At 44.3% G+C, this 26,359-nt stretch overlaps 1 protein-coding gene across 1 annotated transcript in view; it reads right to left on the bottom strand.

The window, feature by feature from the left end:
* The window catches only part of LOC124795120 (protein GPR107), a 174,789-nt gene that overhangs the window by 26,089 nt on the left and 122,341 nt on the right, over window positions 1-26,359 (bottom strand). Inside the window, exon 12 of the mRNA XM_047258983.1 lies at window positions 15,433-15,593. Within this exon, the coding sequence (XP_047114939.1) occupies window positions 15,433-15,593 (161 nt within the window). The remainder of the gene's footprint in view (window positions 1-15,432; window positions 15,594-26,359) is intronic.

Genomic DNA, 26,359 nt, shown 5'->3' with positions numbered 1-26,359 from the left:
AATTTGTGGAATAAATCACTAATACAATAACTGATTGTGCAAAGGGCTTGGACAATATATTTGTCAGACATAAATGTAGATGAGCACATGAAGTATTTGGACATACTTTTACATCACTGGAAGAATGTTGCCTAAGACATAAAAGAAAAAAAAATGAGAATACTTCAAGAACAATGCAGGATAACTAGACCACATCATTAATACAGGTGAAACCCAACTATCCAAAGCTAGTATGGAAACAGTAAAAAAACTATCTCATCCAAAGAGTATACAGGAACTACACTCTTCGACTGGAAAATAAATTACTACAACAAATTTATCAAAGAATTTTCTGAAATGGCTGACCCACTGAATAAACTTCAAAAGAAAAATGCACAGTTAAAACAGACCAAGCAAGAAAAAGCATCTTTTTGAGGTTCAAGGAGGAAATTATCAAGGAAACTTATTAGGCATACTTTGTCCCAACTCAAACTGTGGTATTAGCCGCTGATACAACTTCGTATGGAATTCAACCAGTACTGACATACTGCCAGACTGTAAAGAACACAATCTCCATATGTTATGTAATCAATTAATTTCACCAGTACTTATATGGAAAAACGTTTGAACTGATCACAGACTACAAGCCTCTTGTTTCAATATTCCATCCAAGCAAACAGCTGCCAGTAATGACAGTTCAGAGACTACAGAGTTGGGCAATCACACTGAAAAACTATAACTATGAAATCAGACACAGACCTACAGAAAAATGTTGCAAAGCTGATACCTTATCTGGACTGCCTGGTGCTCTGGTTGAAAAATTTGATATGTCTAAAGTATCCTGGTTGCAACTGTATCAAGAAATTAATGAACAGATCAATTCATTTCTAGTCGATCAGAGAAAAATTCATGAAGCCATGGGCAAAGATGCTACACTAAAAATGAGTCTGCATTATGTGAAAAATGGATTGTCAGACTACTTTCAAAAGGACAAAAAAATTGTGCAGCTATATTTTAACAAAATGTCTGCCTTCAGCACCAGCTAAGACTTGTTACTTCTTCAGACAGATCTGTCACACTCAAAATGTACTAAAATAATATTTTGAAGACACTTCATAGTGGACATTGGGGCCTCATCAGAATGAAACAAATGGAAAAAAAAAATTGTTGGTGGCCAGAAATGGACAAAGAAATTGAAGAAATGGTTTCACGGTGTGAAAAAGGAAAATCAAATCCCTAAAAAGATTTTCAAAACTGGGCCCAAGCAACAAAACTATGGGAAAGAATTCACACTGATTGTGCTGGACTATTCTGGAAAGTATCTTGGTTCATGTGTTTGGACGCATAGATCCTGCTCGGGTTTTTACATGTTACCCCTATGCAAATGACCAGTATTCAGGAATATGATGGGGACAATCGTTCGAAACAAAAAAGTCTAGCAATCATGGGGTCTAAAATGCATATCTTAAAAGCTATGAGCACTTCTTCGATATTGTGAAACCAGCCTCTTTTGCGGTAAATGCTTTGGTTTCCATATTTTGAGAGGTGGTAGTGTGGACTAAAACAAGAAAAAATGTCCAGTAGCCAAGAGCTCTGCAATGCATACCTTAAGAGCTATGAGCACTTGTTCAACTCTGCTATTAAACAAGTGTTCATAGTTCTTAAGGTATGTATTTTAAAGCCCATGTTTAACATAACATTTGTTGTTGTTTTGGTCCATACCACATCTTCCCAAAATATGGAAAGCAAAGAGTTTGTAGTAGAAGAGGTTTGTTTCACAGTATCAACAACCAAGCAGCTCTCATTGTTCTTAAAAAGGTATTCACTTTAGAGAATAGGTTTACTACACTTGTTTGCTTGAAATGCTTGTTCCTGTCATATCCATGAATACTGACTACTCCTCCTGGGACATTCTCTATTTGGCATGACATCAACAAGTTCAGAATCCACAATAAGGGTACTCAAAAATGTATTTGCCATAGACGGATTCCCCAATGCCATAGTTTCTGACAATGGCTCCATTTCACCCAACTTCAAATGTTAAAACAGAAAGATTTGTCAGGACTTTCAAGGAAGCTACAATAAAGGCTAAGTAGGAAGGAAAGAAAAAGCAAGATGTTGTACAGAAAATGCTGATTACTTATTGTACAGCTCCAAACCCAATAACAGGAAAATCACCTGCTGAACTACTTCATCACCAACAGCCAAGGATCATATTGTCACTGATCCTTCGATCACAAGAGGAGACAAAGCCAAAGAACAGTTCAAGTTCCAGATTGGAGATAAAGTGTATGATAAATATTTCTCAAACCATTTGTCAAGTGGGTCACCATGGATCACTGGCAGTATAATTAAGTTGCTTGGAAATATGCTGTACATTGTGAAACTGTCTTATGGAAATGTCAGAAGACATCAAAACCAAATCATAAAATGCAGCATCTTTAGAAGAACATTGGGAAAAACAGTACTGAGGAGAAATGGCAACCTCAAGAACTAGGAGTGAAAAGGATGAAAAGGGACCGCAGCTGCTGAATCAGTGGTAGAACATGATAAAAAATGGACCCCAGAACACCTCAGGGGCTGAACCAGAAAATACACAGATTGAGGGAAAACCTACCAAACTTAGGAGATCAACAAGAATGTCTGCTTTGTGCATGTGGAGTGCATTTGTATTTCAGCTTCTTCAAGAATTACAGTTATGTGGTGACTAATAAAATAGTGTATTAGCTACACAAACTGCACTACACTTATCAACCAACTTCCACCAAAAATCCCTCATTCCACACTGCATACAGAGTCCTGAATTTGTTGTTAGCTTTGATGCACAAAGTGATAAGTTTTCTGTCTGGTAAGGTTGGAGTTTAGTAGCTGTCAAACCCAGCATTGTCGGGGTATTTATTTTGCCAATTTTCTACTACAAACAAAAACAAAAGATTAGCTTATTTGTAGTGCAATATTGAAAAAATTTCATTTCCATGTATTTGTGAAATCACTTTTGAAATTATGAAAAAGTTTTACAAAGAAATATGCATAATGTACACATGTAAAAGTATAGTATCCAAGATAAGAAATATAGTATGCAAAATAGTAATTCCATATAATGTTTATTTAACTCAGAAATTTCTAGTATGCTGGATTCCAGACAACACCTATATAAGACAAGTGTCTGGAGCAGCTGTTAGACTGGTTACTGCTGCCACAATGACAGATTATCAAGATTTATGTGAGTTTGAACGTGGTGTTATAGTTGGCGCACGAGCAATTGGGCACAGAATATCTGAGGTAGCGATGAAGTGGGGATTTTCCCATACGACCATTTCACGAGTATACAGTGAATATCAGGAATTGGGTAAAATAAATCTCTGACTTCGCTGTGGCCGGTAAGATCCTGCAAGAACAGGAGCAATGACAACACAAGAGAATCATTCAACATGACAGAAGTGCAACCCTTCTGCAAAATGCTGCAGATTTCAATGTTGTGCCATCAACAAGTGTCAGCATGCAAAGCATTCAACGAAACATCATCTATACAGACTTTCGGAGCCGAAGGCCCACTAGTGTACCCTTGATGACTACCCAACACAAAGCTTTACCTCTCGCCTCGGTCCGTCAACACTGACATTGGACTGTTGATGACTGGAAACATGTTGCCTGGTCAGTTGAGTCTCGTTTCAAATTGAATCAAGTGGATGGATGTGTACGGGTATGGAGACAACCGCATGAATCCATGGGCCCTACATGTCAGCCGGGGACTGTTCAAGCTGGTGGAGGTTCCGTGATGGTGTGGGGCATGTGTAGATGGAGTGATATGGGACCCCTGATACATCTAGATATGACTCTGACAGGTGACATGTACATAAGCATCCTGCCTGACCACCTCATCCATTCATGTCCATTGTGCATTCCCACATACCTGGGCAATTCCAGCAGGACAATGCAACACCCCACACATCTAGAATTGCTACATAGTGGCTCTAGGAAAACTCCTCGAGTTTAAACACTTTCACTGCCCACCAAAGTCTCCAGACATGAACATTACTAATTGTGTCTGGGATGCCTTGCAACATGCTGTTCAGATGAGATCTCCACCTCCTCGTCCTTTTACAGATTTATGGACAGCCCAGCAGGATCATGTTGTCAATTCCCTCTAGCACTACTTCAAACATTATTTGAGTCAATGCCACATAGTGTGGTGGCAACTTGTGCATGCTTTCGGGGGCCCTACACGATATTAGGCAGATGTACAAGTTTCTTTGGCTCTTCAGTGTATTTCTGTAGTTACAATCAGTGGCATATGTGGATATTGTCTGTGAAATAGATTGCAAATTGAGTTAGTAGCAAAGAAGTATTAAAATTTAAATGTCATGCATGATGCAGGAGTTTTTCATAGATCTCAGTGTTCATGACATTGTTATCTCCTAATTTATGTGTCTTACAATAATGTAATTTTGTAGGTACATTCAGCAGCATATGTGGATACTGCCTGCAAAATGTATTACAAATAGAGTTATTGGCAAAGAAGTAATAAATTTAAAAGTCAGACACAATGAGGCAGTTTTTCACACATCTCGTATGATCTGAACTGTGTGTAGTGCCATGATATAATTTTGTAGGTGCATTTAGCGCCTTGTGTGTATACTGTGTGCGAAATTTATTGCGAATAGAGTTTGTAGCACGTAAGTGCTACATTTAAATCTCATGCATGATGTGGCAGTTTATCACACATCTCATTGAGTGTGATGCCATATCTTATGAACTATGATAGATACGTGGTTTTTATCCTCACTTTGATTGTTGCGTGACAGTAAGTAAGGGATATGTGTACCACGTTTGGTTGAAATTGGTCCAGTGGTTTATGTGGAAATGTTGAAAAAAAAAAATATATATATATATATATATATATATATATATATATATATATATATATATATGAATAAATACAAAGATGAGGTGACTTACCGAACAAAAACGCTGGCAGGTCGATAGACACACAAACAAACACAAACATACACACAAAATTCAAGCTTTCGCAACAAATTGTTGCCTCATCAGGAAAGAGGGAAGGAGAGGGGAAGACGAAAGGAAGTGGGTTTTAAAGGAGAGGGTAAGGAGTCATTCCAATCCCGGGAGTGGAAAGACTTACCTTAGGGGGAAAAAAGGACAGGTATACACTCGCACACACGCACATATCCATCCACACATACAGACACAAGCAGACATATTTAAAGCTGGTCTTTAAATATGCCTGCTTGTGTCTGTATGTGTGGATGGATATGTGCGTGTGTGCGAGTGTATACCTGTCCTTTTTTCCCCCTAAGGTAAGTCTTTCCGCTCCCGGGATTGGAATGACTCCTTACCCTCTCCTTTAAAACCCACTTCCTTTCGTCTTCCCCTCTCCTTCCCTCTTTCCTGATGAGGCAACAATTTGTTGCGAAAGCTTGAATTTTGTGTGTATGTTTGTGTTTGTTTGTGTGTCTATCGACCTGCCAGCGTTTTTGTTCGGTAAGTCACCTCATCTTTGTATTTATATATAATTTTTCCCACGTGGAATGTTTCCTTCCATTATATATATATATATATATATATATATATATATATATATATATATATATATATATATATATATATATATATATATATATAAAAATAGAGGGAAACATTCCACGTGGGAAAAATATATCTAAAAAGAAAGATGATGAAACTTACCAAACAAAAGCGCTGGCAGGTCGATAGACACACTAACAAACACAAACATACACACAAAATTCTAGCTTTCGCAACCAATGGTTGCCTCGTCAGGAAAGAGGGAAGGAGAAGGAAAGACAAAAGGATATGGGTTTTAAGGGAGAGGGTAAGGAGTCATTCCAATCCCGGGAGCGGAAAGACTTACCTTAGGGGGAAAAAAGGACAGGTATACACTCGCACACACACACATATCCATCCACACATACACAGACACAAGCAGACATTTGTAAAGGCAAAGAGTTTGGGCAGAGATGTCAGTCGGGGCGGATGTACAGAGGCAAAGATGAAGTTGAAAGACAGGTGAGGTATGAGCGGCGGCAAATTGAAATTAGAAATTAGCGGAGATTGAGGCCTGGCGGATAGCGAGAAGAAAGGATATGCTGAAGGGCAAGTTCCCATCTCCGGAGTTCTGACAGGTTGGTGTTAGTGGGAAGTATCCAGATAACCCGGACAGTGTAACACTGTGCCAAGATGTGCTGGCCGTGCACCAAGGCATGTTTAGCCACAGGGTGATCCTCATTACCAACAAACACTGTCTGCCTGTGTCCATTCATGCGAATGGACAGTTTGTTGCTGGTCATTCCCACATAGAACGCTTCACAGTGTAGGCAGGTCAGTTGGTATATCACGTGGGTGCTTTCACACGTGGCTCTGCCTTTGATCGTGTACACCTTCCGGGTTACAGGACTGGAATAGGTGGTGGTGGGAGGGTGCTTGGGACAGGTTTTACACCAGGGGCGGTTACAGGGGTAGGAGCCAGAGGGTACGGAAGGTGGTTTGGGGATTTCATAGGGATGAACTAAGAGGTTGCGAAGGTTAGGTGGACGGCGGAAAGACACTCTTGGTGGAGTGGGGAGGATTTCATGAAGGATGGATCTCATTTCGGGGCAGGATTTGAGGAAGTCGTATCCCTGCTGGAGAGCCACATTCAGAATCTGATCCAGTCCCGGAAAGTATCCTGTCACAAGTGGGGCACTTTTGGGGTTCTTCTGTGGAAGGTTCCGGGTTTGAGGAGATGAGGATGTGGCTCTGGTTATTTGCTTCTGTACCAGGTCGGGAGGGTAGTTACGGGATGCAAAAGCTGTTTTCGGGTTGTTGGTGTAATGGTTCAAGGATTCCGGACTGGAGCAGATTCGTTTGCCACGAAGACCTAGGCTGTAGGGAAGGGACCGTTTGATGTGGAATGGGTGGCAGCTGTCATAATGGAGGTACTGTTGCTTGTTGGTGGGTTTAATGTGGACGGACGTGTGAAGCTGGCCATTGGACAGGTGGAGGTCAACGTCAAGGAAAGTGGCATGGGATTTGGAGTAGGACCAGGTGAATCTGATGGAACCAAAGGAGTTAAGGTTGGAGAGGAAATTCTGGAGTTCTTCTTCACTGTGAGTCCAGATCACGAAAATGTCATCAATAAATCTGTACCAAACTTCGGGTTGGCAGGCCTGGGGAACCAGGAAGGCTTCCTCTAAGCGACCCATGAATAGGTTGGCATACGAGGGAGCCATCCTGGTACCCATGGCTGTTCCCTTTAATTGTTGGTATGTCTGGCCTTCAAAAGTGAAGAAGTTGTGGGTCAGGATGAAGCTGGCTAAGGTAATGAGGAAAGAGGTTTTAGGTAGGGCGGCAGGTGATCGGCGTGAAAGGAAGTGCTCCATCGCAGCGAGGCCCTGGACATGCGGAATATTTGTGTATAAGGAAGTGGCATCAATGGTTACAAGGATGGTTTCCGGGGGTAACAGACTGGGTAGGGATTCCAGGCGTTTGAGAAAGTGGTTGGTGTCTTTGATGAAGGATGGGAGACTGCATGTAATGGGTTGAAGGTGTTGATCTACGTAGGCAGAGATGCGTTCGGTGGGGGCTTGGTAACCAGCTACAATGGGACGGCCGGGATGATTGGGTTTGTGAATTTTGGGAAGAAGGTAGAAGGTAGGGGTGCGGGGTGTTGGTGGGGTCAGGAGGTTGATGGAGTCGGGTGAAAGGTTTTGTAGGGGGCCTAAGGTTCTGAGGATTCCTTGAAGCTCCGCCTGGACATCAGGAATGGGATTGCCTTGGCAAACTTTGTAAGTAGTGTTGTCTGAAAGCTGACGCAGTCCCTCAGCCACATACTCCCGACGATCAAGTACCACAGTTGTGGAACCCTTGTCCGCCGGAAGAATGACGATGGATCGGTCAGCCTTCAGATCACGGATAGCCTGGGCTTCAGCAGTGGTGATGTTGGGAGTAGGATTAAGGTTTTTTAAGAAGGATTGAGAGGCAAGGCTGGAAGTCAGAAATTCCTGGAAGGTTAGGAGAGGGTGATTTTGAGGAAGAGGAGGTGGGTCCCGCTGTGACGGAGGACGGAACTGTTCCAGGCATGGTTCAATTTGGATAGTGTCTTGGGGAGTTGGATCATTAGGAGTAGGATTAGGATCATTTTTCTTCGTGGCAAAGTGATATTTCCAGCAGAGAGTACGGGTGTAGGACAGTAAATCTTTGACGAGGACTGTTTGGTTAAATCTGGGAGTGGGGCTGAAGGTGAGGCCTTTGGATAGGACAGAGGTTTCGGATTGGGAGAGAGGTTTGGAGGAAAGGTTAACTACTGAATTGGGGTGTTGTGGTTCCAGATTGCGTTGATTGGAATTTTGAGGTTTTGGAGGGAGTGGAGCTGGAAGTGGGAGATTGAGTAGATGGGAGAGACTGGGTTTGTGTGCAATGAGAGGAGGTTGAGGTTTGCTGGAAAGGTTGTGAAGGGTGAGTGAGTTGCCTTTCCGGAGGTGGGAAACCAGGAGATTGGATAGTTTTTTAAGGTGGAGGGTGGCATGCTGTTCTAATTTGCGGTTGGCCTGTAGGAGGATGCTCTGAACAACAGGTGTGGATGTGGGAGAGGAAAGATTGAGGATTTTTATAAAGGATAGGAGTTGATGGGCGTGTTGATTGGCTGAGTGGATGTGTAGGTGAAGGATTAGGTGGGTGAGGGCAATGGATTGTTTGGTTTGGAACTGGTATAGGGACTGATGGAAAGAAGGGTTGCAGCCAGAGATGGGAACTTTAAGTGTGAGGCCTTTGGGGGTGATGCCAAATGTCAGACAAGCCTGAGAAAATAAAATATGGGAGTGTAATCTGGCTAGGGCGAAGGCATGTTTGCGGAGGGAATGTAAATAAAACTTAATGGGGTCGTTGTGAAGGTGTTGTGAGGGTGACATGGTACTAGAAGGTGGAAAGTGGAACACGAGGCTGAAATGAAAATGAAAATAAATATGAAAAAATATATGGGGAGAGATAAAGGTAAAATTAGAAAGCAAATGGAGATCTGGTGTGAAAAAAGGCGAGAAAGGGTTGGTTAGGGCTGGGCTATGTCGATCCTGTGATGAACTTGTGTAGGTAGATAATGATGTGCATAAAGGTTAGGTGGTTGTGTTGCCGCCAAAACACGTTAAAGGGTGGAGAAATTCGGGAAAATTTCGAAAAAACTACGTGAGGATGTATTAAAAGGAGTGGTTTCGTGGTGGCAGATTATGGAAATGAAGCTAACAATTGTTTGATGAAGAAATAATTACGTTAAAACCTGTGGGAAGCGGCTAAAAATGATCGGTGATGTGAGAAAAACGGAAATGGAAATAAAGCAAAAGTTATTAAAACTGCCGAAAGGGTTGTTTAATAGCTAAAAGGAACTGTTTGTGGACTGGAAACGGTGGATTTTATAGCAGCAAAGTGGAAAAAAAAAAAATTTTTTTGGTTATGGTTTCGAAGTGATTTACGTATTATTACGTATTGTTGAGTGTATATCGACGGGATAAAATTGTATACTGGATTACGGTAAAAAAGGAGAAGGTGAATAGAAAGTGAAACTGCTGGCAAAAACAGAAGGAGGAAATAAGACGACAGAAAAGACTTCGAAATGTAACAGTGACAATAACAATAACGATAACAATAACAAACGTGATTGTTGGCTTCAAATTAATGATATGAATATATTAGAGGGAAACATTCCACGTGGGAAAAATATATCTAAAAAGAAAGATGATGAAACTTACCAAACAAAAGCGCTGGCAGGTCGATAGACACACTAACAAACACAAACATACACACAAAATTCTAGCTTTCGCAACCAATGGTTGCCTCGTCAGGAAAGAGGGAAGGAGAAGGAAAGACAAAAGGATATGGGTTTTAAGGGAGAGGGTAAGGAGTCATTCCAATCCCGGGAGCGGAAAGACTTACCTTAGGGGGGAAAAAGGACAGGTATACACTCGCACACACACACATATCCATCCACACATACACAGACACAGACACAAGCAGACATTTGTAAAGGCAAAGAGTTTGGGCAGAGATGTCAGTCGGGGCGGATGTACAGAGGCAAAGATGAAGTTGAAAGACAGGTGAGGTATGAGCGGCGGCCACTTCGTTATACACAAATATTCCGCATGTCCAGGGCCTCGCTGCGATGGAGCACTTCCTTTCACGCCGATCACCTGCCACCCTACCTAAAACCTCTTTCCTCATTACCTTAGCCAGCTTCATCCTGACCCACAACTTCTTCACTTTTGAAGGCCAGACATACCAACAATTAAAGGGAACAGCCATGGGTACCAGGATGGCCCCCTCGTATGCCAACCTATTCATGGGTCGCTTAGAGGAAGCCTTCCTGGTTACCCAGGCCTGCCAACCCGAAGTTTGGTACAGATTTATTGATGACATTTTCGTGATCTGGACTCACAGTGAAGAAGAACTCCAGAATTTCCTCTCCAACCTTAACTCCTTTGGTTCCATCAGATTCACCTGGTCCTACTCCAAATCCCATGCCACTTTCCTTGACGTTGACCTCCACCTGTCCAATGGCCAGCTTCACACGTCCGTCCACATTAAACCCACCAACAAGCAACAGTACCTCCATTATGACAGCTGCCACCCATTCCACATCAAACGGTCCCTTCCCTACAGCCTAGGTCTTCGTGGCAAACGAATCTGCTCCAGTCCGGAATCCTTGAACCATTACACCAACAACCTGAAAACAGCTTTTGCATCCCGTAACTACCCTCCCGACCTGGTACAGAAGCAAATAACCAGAGCCACATCCTCATCTCCTCAAACCCGGAACCTTCCACAGAAGAACCCCAAAAGTGCCCCACTTGTGACAGGATACTTTCCGGGACTGGATCAGATTCTGAATGTGGCTCTCCAGCAGGGATACGACTTCCTCAAATCCTGCCCCGAAATGAGATCCATCCTTCATGAAATCCTCCCCACTCCACCAAGAGTGTCTTTCCGCCGTCCACCTAACCTTCGCAACCTCTTAGTTCATCCCTATGAAATCCCCAAACCACCTTCCCTACCCTCTGGCTCCTACCCCTGTAACCGCCCCCGGTGTAAAACCTGTCCCATGCACCCTCCCACCACCACCTATTCCAGTCCTGTAACCCGGAAGGTGTACACGATCAAAGGCAGAGCCACGTGTGAAAGCACCCACGTGATTTACCAACTGACCTGCCTACACTGTGAAGCGTTCTATGTGGGAATGACCAGCAACAAACTGTCCATTCGCATGAATGGACACAGGCAGACAGTGTTTGTTGGTAATGAGGATCACCCTGTGGCTAAACATGCCTTGGTGCACGGCCAGCACATCTTGGCACAGTGTTACACTGTCCGGGTTATCTGGATACTTCCCACTAACACCAACCTGTCAGAACTCCGGAGATGGGAACTTGCCCTTCAGCATATCCTTTCTTCTCGCTATCCGCCAGGCCTCAATCTCCGCTAATTTCTAATTTCAATTTGCCGCCGCTCATACCTCACCTGTCTTTCAACTTCATCTTTGCCTCTGTACATCCGCCCCGACTGACATCTCTGCCCAAACTCTTTGCCTTTACAAATGTCTGCTTGTGTCTGTGTATGTGTGGATGGATATGTGTGTGTGTGCGAGTGTATACCTGTCCTTTTTTCCCCCTAAGGTAAGTCTTTCCGCTCCCGGGATTGGAATGACTCCTTACCCTCTCCCTTAAAACCCATATCCTTTTGTCTTTCCTTCTCCTTCCCTCTTTCCTGACGAGGCAACCATTGGTTGCGAAAGCTAGAATTTTGTGTGTATGTTTGTGTTTGTTAGTGTGTCTATCGACCTGCCAGCGCTTTTGTTTGGTAAGTTTCATCATCTTTCTTTTTATATATATATATATATATATATATATATATATATATATAAAAAAAAACAAAGATGACGTGACTTACCAAATGAAAGTGCTGGCAGGTCGATAGACACACAAACAAACACAAACATACACACAAAATTCAAGCTTTCGCAACCAACGGTTGCTTCATCAGGAAAGAGGGAAGGAGAGGGAAAGACGAAAGGATGTGGGTTTTAAGGGAGAGGGTAAGGAGTCATTCCAATCCCGGGAGCAGAAAGACTTACCTTAGGGGGAAAAAAGGACACGTATACACTCGCACACACACACATATCCACGGATGGATATATTCAGAACCTTAGGCCCCCTACAAAACCTTTCACCTGATTCCATCAACCTCCTGACCCCACCGACACCCCGCACCCCTACCTTCTACCTTCTTCCTAAAATTCACAAACCCAATCATCCCGGCCGCCCCATTGTAGCTGGTTACCAAGCCCCCACAGAACGTATCTCTGCCTACGTAGATCAACACCTTCAACCCATTACATGCAGTCTCCCATCCTTCATCAAAGACACCAACCACTTTCTCAAACGCCTGGAATCCTTACCCAATCTATTACCCCCGGAGACCATCCTTGTAACCATTGATGCCACTTCCTTATACACAAATATTCCGCACGTCCAGGGCCTCGCTGCGATGGAGCACTTCCTTTCGCGCCGATCACCTGCCACCCTACCTAAAGCCTCTTTCCTCATTACCTTAGCCAGCTTCATCCTGACCCACAACTTCTTCACATTTGAAGGCCAGACATACCAACATTTAAAGGGAACAGCCATGGGTACCAGGATGGCCCCCTCGTACGCCAACCTATTCATGGGTCGCTTAGAGGAAGCCTTCTTGGTTACCCAGGCCTGCCAACCCAAAGTTTGGTACAGATTTATTGATGACATCTTCATGATCTGGACTCACAGTGAAGAAGAACTCCAGAATTTCCTCTCCAACCTCACCTCCTTTGGTCCCATCAGATTCACCTGGTCCTACTCCAAATCCCATGCCACTTTCCTTGACGTTGACCTCCATCTGTATAATGGCCAGCTTCACACGTCCGTCCACATCAAACCCACCAACAAGCAACAGTACCTCCATTATGACAGCTGCCACCCATTCCACATCAAACGGTCCCTTCCCTACAGCCTAGGTCTTCGTGGCAAACGAATCTGCTCCAGTCCGGAATCCCTGAACCATTACACTGACAACCTGAAAACAGCTTTCACATCCCGCAACTACCCTCCCGACCTGGTACAGAAGCAAATAACCAGAGCCACTTCCTCGTCCCCTCAAACCCAGAACCTCCCACAGAAGAACCACAAAAGTGCCCCACTTGTGACAGGATACTTTCCGGGACTGGATCAGACTCTGAATGTGGCTCTCCAGCAGGGATACGACTTCCTCAAATCCTGCCCTGAAATGAGATCCATCCTTCATGAAATCCTCCCCACTCCACCAAGAGTGTATTTCCGCCATCCACCTAACCTTCGTAACCTCTTAGTTCATCCCTATGAAATCCCCAAACCACCTTCCTTACCCTCTGGCTCCTACCCTTGTAACCGCCCCCGGTGTAAAACCTGTCCAATGCACCCTCCCACCACCACCTACTCCAGTCCTGTAACCCGGAAGGTGTACACGATCAAAGGCAGAGCCACGTGTGAAAGCACCCACGTGATTTACCAACTGACCCGCCTACACTGTGAAGCTTTCTATGTGGGAATGACCAGCAACAAACTGTCCATTCGCATGAATGGACACAGGCAGACAGTGTTTGTTGGTAATGAGGATCACCCTGTGGCTAAACATGCCTTGTTGCACGGCCAGCACATCTTGGCACAGTGTTACATCGTCCGGGTTATCTGGATACTTCCCACTGACACCAACCTGTCAGAACTCCAGAGATGGGAACTTGCCCTTCAGTATATCCTCTCTTCTCGTTATCCGCCAGGCCTCAACCTCCGCTAATTTCAAGTTGCCGCCGCTCATACTCACCTGTCTTCCAACAACATCTTTGCCTCTGTACTTCCGCCTCGACTGACATCTCTGCTCAAACTCTTTGCCTTTACAAATGTCTGCTTGTGTCTGTGTATGTGCGGATGGATTGTGTGCGAGTGTACACCTGTCGTTTTTTCCCCCTAAGGTAAGTCTTTCCGCTCCCGGGATTGGAATGACTCCTTACCCTCTCCCTTAAAACCCACATCCTTTCGTTTTTCCCTCTCCTTCCTTTAATGTGTTTTGGTGGCAACACAACCACCTAACCTTTGTGCACATCATTGTCTACCAACCCAAGTTCACCACAGGATCAACATAGCCCAGCTTTAACCAACACTTTTTCGCCTTTTTTCACACCAGATCTCCAGTTGCTTTCTAGTTCACCTTTATCTCTCCCCATATATTTTTATTTTCATTTTCATTTCAGCCTCATGTTACACTTTCCACCTTCTAACACCATGTCACACTCACAACACCCCCACAACGACCCCATTAAGTTTTATTTACATTCCCTCTGCAAACATGCCTTTGCCCTAGCCAGATTACACTCCCATATTTTATTTTCTCAGGCTTGTCTGACATTTGGCATTACCCCCAAAGGCCTCACACTTAAAGTTCCCATCTCTGGCTGCAACCCTTCCTTCCATCAGTCCCTATACCAGTTCCAAACTGAACAATCCATTGCCCTCACCCACCTAATCCTTCACCTACACATCAACTCAGCCAATGAACACACCTGTCAACTCCTATCCTTAATAAAAGTCCTCAATCTTTCCTCTCCCACATCCACACCGGCTGTTCAGAGCATCCTCCTACAGGCCAACCGCAAATTAGAACAGCATGCCACCTTCCACCTCAAAAAACTATCCAATCTCCTGGTTTCCCACCTCTGGAAAGGTAACTCACTCACCCTTCACAACCTTTCCAGCAAACCTCAACCTCCTCTCATTGCACACAAACCCAGTCTCTCCCATCTACTCAATCTCCCACTTCCAGCTCCACTCCCTCCAAAACCTCAAAATTCCAATCAACACAATCTGGAACCACAACACCCTAATTCAGTAGTTAACCTTTCCTCCAAACCTCTCTCCCAATCCGAAACCTCTGTTCTATCCAAAGGCCTCACCTTTTAAAAAGGCCTTTACAAATGTCTGCTTGTGTCTGTGTGTGTGTGTGTGTGTGTGTGTGTGTGTGTGTGTGTGTGTGTGTGTGTGTGTGTGTGCGCGCGCGCGCGAGTGTATACCTGTCCTTTTTTCCCCCTAAGGTAAGTCTTTCCGCTCCCGGGATTGGAATGACTCCTTACCCTCTCCCTTAAAACCCACATCCTTTCGTCTTTCCCTCTCCTTCCCTCTTTCCTGATGAAGCAACCGTTGGTTGCGAAAGCTTGAATTTTGTGTGTATGTTTGTGTTTGTTTGTGTGTCTATCGACCTGCCAGTGCTTTTGTTTGGTAAGTCTCATTATCTTTGTTTTTAGATATATTTTTCCCACGCTGAATGTTTCCCTCTATTATATGGATTTCTTTCAAGGTAATATAATAGTTCTCTAAATCACATCATAGTACTTACACAACATCCATTTCTTCATCGTCATCATCATCTGTATTTGCTTGAAAGTAGGGATTTGCTGATGCAGGCCGGAATTTATATCCAGTTAGTACAAAGAACACATATGTAGCCATTTCTCTGAACATTTCATCTAACCACTCATACTGAAATGGTACTGTTATCTGAAACAAATTGGAACAATCATCTTTTTGACTCAGATAAATATAAACTGGTAACAATATCCATTCATATGAAGAAAGAAAGTTTATAACTTGTTACAAATTCTGCTGAAATACTTTAATACCTAGCTGACTATAATTACTTCTCATACAGCTGATGACAACATAACCAAAATAAAAGAATTTTCTGTAAGTAACATTATTTGGAGAAACTACATCTAGAGAGGGGGGAAACATCTCTATTCATTGTAAAAGCAATTTGTCCTTAAAGAAGACCAGATAATGTAAACAGCACTTTCCTTCCAGATGTATTTGCAGGAGCAGCACTACATGATGCAACTCTTTAATGTCCTTACCTCACTTGAATGAGATGTATCCCTCTTTTATTTTCCTTTTAAGGTACACTTTTCATCATCCACTGTAACCTCAGCATAATGCTTACATTTGACTATGACTGTCAAACACATGTTTTACAATTGAAGATCTCATTCATATTTAACTCCTGTTAATGGCGATATTGTACACTACTTGTGTATTATGAGCTCATAGAAGATTTATTTGCTTGCATTCATAAGTTCAGTCTGTTGTACTTTTTTTGGTGTGACGTTTTATATGCAATGTAAACAACAGTACAAGTGTAGAGTGGATGGGGATGCATTTGTGATTTCGGATAAAGGTATGGTGACTGTTCTTCTCATGGCGCACTGTCCAGCCAAGGTGCTACGTGGAGACTGCACCCATGAAATGGTGCTGGACTGGTCATAATAAGGTGGCCACAAACTTCAAAATTTATTATATATGAAGCAGAGTCAAATGAAAATATTAAAAAATAAGAAAAATTTGGTTTCCTGCACTATTGTTCTGTACGTTAGCAGTGCAGTTACTAATGCTTTAAAGAATACCCAGCCAGGCCCACACACAGGACCCCCCCCCCTTTTTATTTATTTATTTATTTATTTATTTATTTTTTGAGGGAGGGGGGAGGCAAATTAGAAAGCTAATTTTACTTAGTGCGACTTTTTATATTATAATATAAATATAGATCCCTTTAAACTTTTTAATAGGTGGCCGACAAGTGAGATCACAGGTATTTTCTTCGTCCGCTAAAAGAACTTATTTAAGAGGAAATAGTGTCAAATTTAAATTCTCTTTGTTTTGTATACTTGCTATAGTGTCCATTCTTGTCACACAAGTGAATATTAGCGCCCCAGCAGAGCTTTTTCTTGAAAAAACTTATTCTTTTCCTGAAGTCCTGATAATCGTGACGTAACCCGAAATTTTGCATGACATAAACACAAAAAATTCTATTCAAGTTTTCTTGATAGTGCAAAATTCGTTTAAAAAAGCCAGCTACTAGTTTCATCAGTGTTTACTGTCGCAATAAAAGTGTAATTAAATGTTTCTAAATTGTATTTAACTAACACATTTTGTATTGTTTACTAGTTAGATACACACGATCTAGGACTAAATTTTCCAAGTTATAAACATTTTAAAAATCTGACAAAACACCCCCGATAACATAAATTCTCTAAAAGAAAAGAAATTACAAATTAATTTTTCTGTCATTGTATCTCAAAATCAGTACAAAAAAAACCACTGCACATAAGACTTTTGTGTCGTCTTTTTGTTTATACACTGCCAATCAAGCAACCTTGACAATTTAAAACATTCTTTAAACTTAATTATGCTTTTGAAACTGACCATGAGTGAGAAACGTGGGAGCAGTTATAGGGTAGGGAGGGATTTGTTGCCAATCTTGTAGGAAATATTTTCACTGGGAGGGGGGGGGGGAGGGGGGGGGGGGAGAATGTGGGGAGAACAGAAGAGGCTCTCTCCTGGAACTGCAGAGTACGCAGTAGGAATATTTTGACTGGGGAAGAGGAAAGGAAAATCTGTGCCGTTCAGGCACAGTTGGAGGAAGCAAGGAAGGAACTCATAAGGATCAAGGGAGATAAGGGGGAGGAGGGTGGTTGGGAACTGGCAGCTGGTAGGAGGATAGGAAGAAAGAGAATGCGATCTGACAGTTTTATCATCAATACCAAAAACAGAAAGAGCCGCAGGTAGAACAAGGAGCAGGAAATGTGCAGCACACTTCAACCAAGGCCAAGAAGCCTAGGAATGTACAAAGTGTTAGGAAGAAGAAAGTACTGCTGCTAGGTCATAGCCATGGGTGAGGTGTAGGCCCTCAGTTACAGGAAAATTTAGGGGCAGTGTACCAGGCCATCAGTATCTTCAAGCCAAATGTAGGGCTGTTATGTGATAGAGGACCTAGGGTCTTTATATGTAAGGACTTTACAAAAGAGGACCATGTAGTGATAGTGGATGGGGTGGGGTGGGAAAAAGTTTGGACAGGGATGGTGCATATGACATAGGTGGTGCCTGGACAAGACAGCTTCCCTGACTCATGGCACAAATGTACACTTTGTCGAGCTGTTCCGGCATCATGATCAACCACACCTTGATGGAGCTGTGACGCGAGTCAGTGTGGGGTTAGGGATGGCTCTGAGGACAACCAACTTTGCTCATGTTTCTCTGGTGCCCATCGGGACTATCAACTGATGGGGTTTCACTAGGCATGGCTTACACCTACACAGGACTGGGAAGGGAAGATTGGTACAGTTGATTCATGAAAGTATAGGGGGCAGATCTCGGGCCACACATGGTCGAATACCTGTTGTCATAGGTAGGAAAAGTAGGTCTTTTTTAGAATAAATCAAGACAACAGGTTCCCTGCCTAAAGAGCATCTCCAGCAGTTTAAAAAATACTGAAATAATCACTCACAAGACAGATTTTAACACTTCAAATATCACATATGCCAGATGACACAAAGAAAAACAAACCATTGGAAAGAGTAATATGGGGCATTTCACAAACTGAACAATCAATAAAAAATAAAATACAACTATTAGAAGTTGAGCTCCAAACTTGAACTGCACAGTAGTTTGTATTACTGAGCACAGGTGTAGAGACACAGAAATTCAACCTGTAGTAGTAGTAGTAGTAGAAGAGGTGTTTGTGGGCGCACGACAGCAAGGTCTTCAGCGCCCGTGCAGCATCATAGTGAGACGGGTGTCAAGAAAAAAGAAAACCTCAGAACAGGGACATAAAACGGAACAGAGAACACGGGGAACAATCATCGAAAAAATGGGCTCACCCACACTGAAGTGTGGGATGATGCAGGGCGTCAGCAGTAAAACGTGGACAATACAGGAAGAAAATGGTAGAGAGAGCTAAAACATTGGAGCAGATGGAAGTGGCTGGCTGACCACAAGGAAAAAAGGGAGGAGTCAGCCACTCTGCAACACACTAAAACCTCCAGCCTAAAAGTTTAGGCCAGAGTCCAGACACATCACAAAACTTAAAAACCCTTGCCACACACGTCTCATCGTCAGCTAAAATACAAGGGAGATCCCCAACAACCTGTGCTTCTGCCCTTGCATCACGGTATAAAATACAGTCGATTAAAATGTGCCGGACAGAGATGTGCACACCACAAGTGGCACAAAACGGAGGATCCTCCCGCCGTAATAAATAGCTATGCGTCACAGGACAGTGCCCAATCCGCAGACGTGTGAGGGCCACCTCTTCCCGCCTGAGCAACCGACAGGAGGAACGCCACGGCCGAGTGGTTGACTTTACCGACCGCAGTTTATTGGCCGACACCGCCAGCCATTCGGCCTCCCACAACTCCATGCACTTCCTATGGAGTGCAGCGATGACTGACTGCAAGGGGATAGGACACTGGACCACATCCTGCTCTCTGCAGGCCTCCTTGGCAGCCCGATCAGCCTGTTCATTGCCCCATATGCCGACATGACCAGGCACCCAGCAGAAGGATACCTCTTTACCCCGCTGTTGGAGCAAGTACAGTTGGTCATGTATCAACTGGACCATCTCCTCAGTCGGGTATAGGCTCTGCAGCGATTGTAAGGCACTAAGAGAATCGGAGCAGAGAAGAAATCGATCGCCCCGAACACGATGCATCTGCTCCAGTGCCTTCAGGATCGCGTGGAGCTCCGCTGCGAAAACGGTATATTCAGCAGGGAGGCGAATCCGGGTGACACGATCAGGGAACACCACAGAACAGCCTAGGGAAGTCTCCTGTTTCGAGCCATCAGTATAAACGACAGTGAAACCGTGATGCACGTCTAAAATGTTAAAAAACAGAGATTGGAACGTAAAATCTGGTGTGCCATCTTTCTTAAAATGAGTCAAATCTAAAATAAATTTGGGACGCCGGAGGAGCCAAGGTGGAGATCTGCTCCAACCGCGACGTAAAACACGAAGACCAGCCACAGACATCGCAGCGAGGCAATCCTGTGCGCGAATCCCATAGGGCTGCGTCGCACGTTGCCGGTTATGAAATAACCGTGCCAGAGGAGGCTTAGCAACGGTATGGTATGCAGGTGTGTACGGTGTGGACAAAGTTTTATACGCCTGGCGTACCGTAAGTAGCCGTCGTCGCATATGAAGTGGCGGTTCACCAGCCTCTGCACAGAGGCTTGGTATGGGGCTAGTTCGGAATGCCCCAGTGGCCAACCGCAGCCCTTCATGGTGGACAACGTCCAAAATCTTTAAGTACGAAGGCCTCGCAGACCCATACACCGTGCACCCATAATCGAGCCGAGATCGCACAAACGCCCTGTAAAACTGGAGCAGACAAGTCCTGTCAGCTCCCCATGTACTGTGGCTAAGACATTTTAAAATGCTTAAAGCCTGAAGCGACCGTCGTTTCAGGTCTTTAAGATGAGGTAACCACGTGAGCCTCGAGTCAAAAATGAGACCCAGAAATCTCACCGTGTCTTTAAAAGAAAGAATAGTGTCCCTCAAGCGCAACTCAGGAAAGGGTAAAATCGAACGAGAACGGTTAAAAAGAACACATACAGACTTCTCGGTGGAAAACTTAAATCCACTCTTCAGCGCCCAGTCATCCAAACGCCTAATCGTAAGTTGCAACTGACGAGTTGTCGTTGCAAGGCTTGAAGAAGAGCAGAACAAAGAGAAATCATCCACAAACAAAGAACACTGGACAGGACTTTTCACCATGGACGTAATGCTATTAATAGCGATGGCAAACAGAGTCACACTTAAAACGCTACCCTGAGGGACACCGTTCTCCTGCTCAAAGCGATCAGACAGGACGTCACCAACTCGGTATCTAAAATATCGTGGCGAGAGGAAAGACTGAATAAAAAGAGGAAGACAACCACGAAAACCCCATTCGTGAAGCTGCTCCAGGATGAGACGCCGCCAAGTGGTATCGTAGGCCTTCTCGATGTCGAAAAATACACCTATAAGGTGATGACGGCGTAGGAAAGCTTGTTGGATAGCCGCCTCCAGGAGGGCAAGGTTATCGAAGGTGGAACGAAACCTCCTGAACCCACACTGAAAGCGACTAAGTAGTTGCCGGGATTCTAACATCCAGACAAGGCGGCGGTTGACCATCCGCTCCAAGGTCTTCCCTATGCAACTAGTGAGGGCAATACTACGGTAGCTACTTGGGCTCGAGCGGTCTTTCCCAGGTTTTAAAAAAGGGATTAAAACTGCCTCACGCCACGCGTCAGGAAAGTGACCCGACGCCCAAATGGCATTAAAAAGTGCGAGGAGGATTTCTTTGTTGCGCATTGTGAGGTGCCATAGCATACTGTAATGGATCCTGTCGTGACCAGGGGAAGTGTCACGAGCTCCAGACAATGCAGAATCCAGCTCCCACATAGAAAAAGGGCAGTTGTAAACTTCATGAGAGGTGGGCTGGAAGTTCAGACTACACCTCTCAGCAACCGCTCTATGGCGCTGGAAACCGGGATCCTGACTGGTTGTGGCAGTAACTGTCGCAAAATAGGCTGCCATAGTCTGGGCAATGTCCCGCGGATCTGTGTGGAGAGTGCCGTTATTCAGTACAGCAGCTATGGGGCACCTCCCTCCTCTGCCAGAAATTCTCCTAATGGTCTCCCACACAATGGAACTCTTGGTGGAACGATTAACGGTGTTCAGGAACTTGTGCCACGACCTCTTCTTGCTCTCACGAATAATGCGGCGACATCTCGCCCTCGCCACCCGAAAGGCAGCAAGATTCTCAGCAGTCGGCCGACACTTGAACCGCCGCAGAGCCGCACGCCTGGTCCTGATTGCAGAGCGGCATTCGTCACTCCACCAAGGCACAGGTGGCCTTTTCCGGTGACCTGTGGACTGTGGAATGGATGCCGCAGCGGCATGGAGGACCGTTTTGGTAATATGATCCACCCACACCTCAACATTCGCACAGTGTTCGAATTGGGCCAACTGGCTATAAAGTGTCCAGTCAGCTCCACTGAGCACCCATCGTGGTGGTCTCCTGTCGGGGCCCACGCCATCTGGCAGGTGAATCCAGATTGGGAAATGATCACTGCCGTGCAAGTCAGCGACCACTTCCCAGTGAGCACTAGCGGCAAGAGCTGGAGAGCAAAGCGAGAGATCAATGGCGGAGAACGACCCAGTCGCCGTGCAGAAATGAGTACTCTGTCCTCCATTGAGCAAGTAGGCACAGGATGACAGGAGAAGCCTCTCAATTGCTCTACCCCTGGGGCAGGTAATTGCAGAGCCCCAAAGCACATTGTGGGCATTAAAATCATCACAAATAATGAATGGCTGGGGGAGCTGTGTAAGAAGGTCGGTGAGGGCCGCTTCATCAAGAGCATCATGTGGGGGCAAGTAAAGTGAACATACAGTCAATGGATGACGCACGTGCACGGACACAGCGACGGCCTGTAGAGTCGTCGTAAGTGAGAGAGGCGAGGAATGGTAGTCCGTCCTGACGAAAATACCTACGCCTCCTCTAGCTCTCTCTCCACACAGGTCGTCCTTTTTGTGGAGGGTATAGCCTCGTATCTCAGGGGAGTATGATGGATGGAAATACGTCTCCTGGAGACAGAGACACAATGGTCGACCCTGAGAAAGTAGACGAAGTTCCTCCACATGCGTCCTGAACCCTTGCAAGTTCCACTGGAGTATGGGAGCCATCTATGTTGGGGGTAGCACCTTCATCCTGTCTCTCCGACGGGGCGGGGAGACCGCAGCAGGTGGAGGGGCAGGCGTGGGACGAGATGATTGCCCCACACATACATCGTACTCCATCAACTCTGGGGAAGAGTCAGATGAAGCCTCGCGTAAAACAACATCCGCATGGTCAGATGGTTTACCACGGGATTTGACCCGCTGTTGCTGCTGCACAGTAGCTTTCTGTGGCTTGGTGGACTTTGGGGGAGCGGATGTGGGAGTGGTAAGTGGCGCACTGGGCTTGGGGACAACCTCAGCTGTTGGAGGCGCGAGGGGCTGGACCAAGTCCGCCACTGTACCTTTGTCTGCCGTTCGAGTAGGGGCTACTGGCTCTGGAACACTGGCTGCGTTGCAAGTGCACTGGCAGCTACAGGTGTTAGTGCCAACACTCACCACCTCAGTCTGCGTTGAGGCATCGACCTTTGGAGTAGGCTTCTGTACCAGGGATGCAAAAGATGTAGCAAATGTGGGAGGTTGCATCGACTTATAAATCTTCTTGGCCTCACCATAGGGGATACGCTTGGTTGTTTTGATTTCCTGGACCTTGCGTTCCTCGAAAAATATGCGGCAGTCCCTACTCCAAACAGGGTGGTTCCCAGAGCAATTAATACATTTAGCCGGAGACGAGCAACCAACTCCTTCATGAGCAGCCTGACCACAGTTTCCACAAGTCGCTTCGCCTTTACAGCCTAAGGTGGTATGCCCAAAACGCTGGCATTTGAAACAGCGCATTGGGGCCGGGAAATAAGGCCTCACACTAAGGCGAAGGAAGCCAGCTTTAACATGTTCAGGAAGTGTTGTGCTACTGAAGGTCAGAATAAAGGAGTCGGATTTGACAAGAGTGCCATCAACCCTCTTCATGATGTGTTGGACATCAACGATACCTTCCGGAGCCCACTCACGTTGCAGTTCTTCCTTGGGAATATCAGCTAGATCCCGGCATGTCACAACACCTTTGCTATAGTTCAAGGTGCTGTGCAGTTCGGTGTCTATGGCATACTCTCCAAGGCATTTAGCAGATTGGAGGTTAGTTGCTTGCTGGGAAGTGGAAGTTTCCACTAGCAAGGTCCCATTACGTAAGCGCTTCACCGATTTTAAGGAGCCACAGATTCCCTCCAATCCCTTTTGTATATAGAAGGGCGAAACCTTCTCGAAACTACCCTCCTTCCGTTTCACAATGAGAAACACATTCGGATTACCAGAATGCATTCTGTTACCTAAGACTGGACTTTTCAAAGAAGCGCCGGAGTCAGGGGGACTGACTGCACGGGCCCTCTTAAGAGACTGGGTGTTAGAACCTTCCAGCGGCCCACCCTTTCCGCTGGGAGGAGGAAAAGAGAATTTCGAAGGATCCATCTCGGTCCCACGAGCAGCTAGGGAACTAGAAGTCCACCTAGACAGAGCCCCGCGTGCCTAGGTAAGCCTTATACAACTGAGGTGCGGCAGGTTCCCCAGAGGTTGCCCGCTACCGACTGTTCCACCTCAACAGCCATGCATCTCATCAGCGCGCAGCACACCTTGAGATTAAGGGGTTTTTTATAGAGGTTTATGCCATCCTCGCGATCCGGGCGGTCAAGCCAAGATCCCCATTCCCTGAGACACACAACATTCCACCGCCGCGCCGCACGGTGGTCGTTGAAGTATGCTTAGAGGTTACGGTGACAGGGGACTGGCGGCGCTTACCAGTCCCCAGCTCAGGAACCCCGGGGTCGCCAAGCCCGTACCCAGCAAACGAATGCTGAGCCCCTGGGGGCTTCAACCTGTAGTATTATCATTGTATGAAAGGGCAAATTCTTACTGCAGAACTACTTCAAGCGGTGGAGAATCATGCATTTACATCAGAAAAGGAACACATTTCAAATCAAGACATGACCTCACAACAGTAAGTGAAGACAAACACTTTGAAACATCAGCTATTCAATTAACAGTGCCTGATATCACCAAGAAAGTAATCATTTTGTGTGTGTATAGATCTTCCAGTGGTAGTGTGGACACTTTTTTAAATAAATTAACTGAAGTTCTAGATAAAGTCTCAAGTACCAAGGTCAACATAATTCTGTGTGGGGACATTAACATCAACACTAATATCACAAATGAATCCAGCAGCACCTTCATCAACATCCTTCAAAGTTTTGGCATGTCCCTATTGGACAACAGTGCAACAAGGGTTACTACAAAGACCGCATCAGTAATTGGCCATGTGGCCACAAATATGGACAGGGAAAATGTGATGTAGCTGTAAAAGATCTCGGACTATCAGACCATCCTTGTCAAATAACAACAGTAAAATCAGAAATTGAATCATTCCCTAAATTACAAGCCTACAAACAACATCTATCAGAAATCAAAATAAAAGATTTTTGAAAAGAGCTAGAAAATCAAAGCTGGGATGAAGTGTATAAGGAAACCAATGTGAATATGAAATTCTCTAAATTCTCCATATTGTTTAAATTGAACTTTGAAAAGTATGCATGTCTGTATCAACATCTCAGAAAAACAGATAGGTAACATCAGGTATTAAGAAGTCCTCCCAAACACTTAAACACCTCAGTTCCATGAAAAAGATTTGCAGTGATCCAGAATTCTTAAATTTTTATCAGAGATACAAAAAGATCTATAGGGAGGTGCTGATTGCTGCAAAAAAGTCATTTAATGACAAAATAATAAATAATGCAGAGAATAAAAACAAAGCAGTCTGGGATGACAACTTTAAATTAAATGTAGATGGCACCTCTGTAGACTGTGTAACAAATGGAAAATTTCTAGGAATTAATATTGATTCTCAGTTGAAGTGGTGTGAACACACAAAGGTACTTGCAAACAGGATGTCATAAGCATGTTATGCCCTTAGAATTCTATCATCAGTGTGTAACATGCAATGTCTTTTAGTTACATATTATTCATATGTACACTCAATTCTTAGCTATGGCATTCTTTTCTGGGGAACAAACACACAAAATATGAACACAATTTTCAAACTCCAGAAGAGAGTCATTAGAATAATAACCAAAAATACTACTCAAGCTCATTGTAAAGATCTGTTCAAAACAGTGGGGATTTTAACTGCTCCATGTGAATACATTTAACAGTCAGTTGTACACATCAAAAATAACATTGGTAATTACTGCACAAACAGCTCTGTCCATGACCATGCAAGAAGAAGTAGACTCAACCTACATTTACCAAGAAAATATGAACATAAAACTCGAAACAGCATTTTGTACCAAGGAATAAAACTGTACATTAAATTACCAAAAGAGATTAAAGAAATTGCAAAAATACACTTATTTAAAAAGGTAGCTAAAAAGATCCTGTTATGCAATACATTTTATGCTTTGAAGAATTATTTATATAAAACAGAGTAGGGGTTTGATAAAAAAAATGTTATACAAATAAATGATAATAACGATTATAAAACATCCAACATTCCACATAACACCTCCAAATTATGTTTTTTTCCTTCTTTTTTCTTTTCTAGAAATCTTACTCCCAAGTTATGCATAGCACAATACTTACACCTCTTTCTCTTTCTGAGCTCAACATCTCACTCATTACAGAGGGATGCTCACTCAGTTTTTCAGGATAGCAAATGGGAAGCTGTGGTACAGAAAATGGCCCAGAGATCACCAATGTGTGTGTATGTGTGTGTGTAGTATGTAGTGAGTGAAGTGTTATGAAACAATGTGTGTGTAGTATGCAGTGACTAATAGTGAGATATGAGTGAACAGTGTGG

The sequence above is a fragment of the Schistocerca piceifrons genome, chromosome 1 (assembly GCF_021461385.2).
Source record: "Schistocerca piceifrons isolate TAMUIC-IGC-003096 chromosome 1, iqSchPice1.1, whole genome shotgun sequence".
Classification (NCBI taxonomy): domain Eukaryota; kingdom Metazoa; phylum Arthropoda; class Insecta; order Orthoptera; family Acrididae; genus Schistocerca; species Schistocerca piceifrons.
The sequence above is the reverse complement of the archived record's forward strand: the minus strand, read 5'-3'. Positions and strand labels throughout refer to the sequence as shown.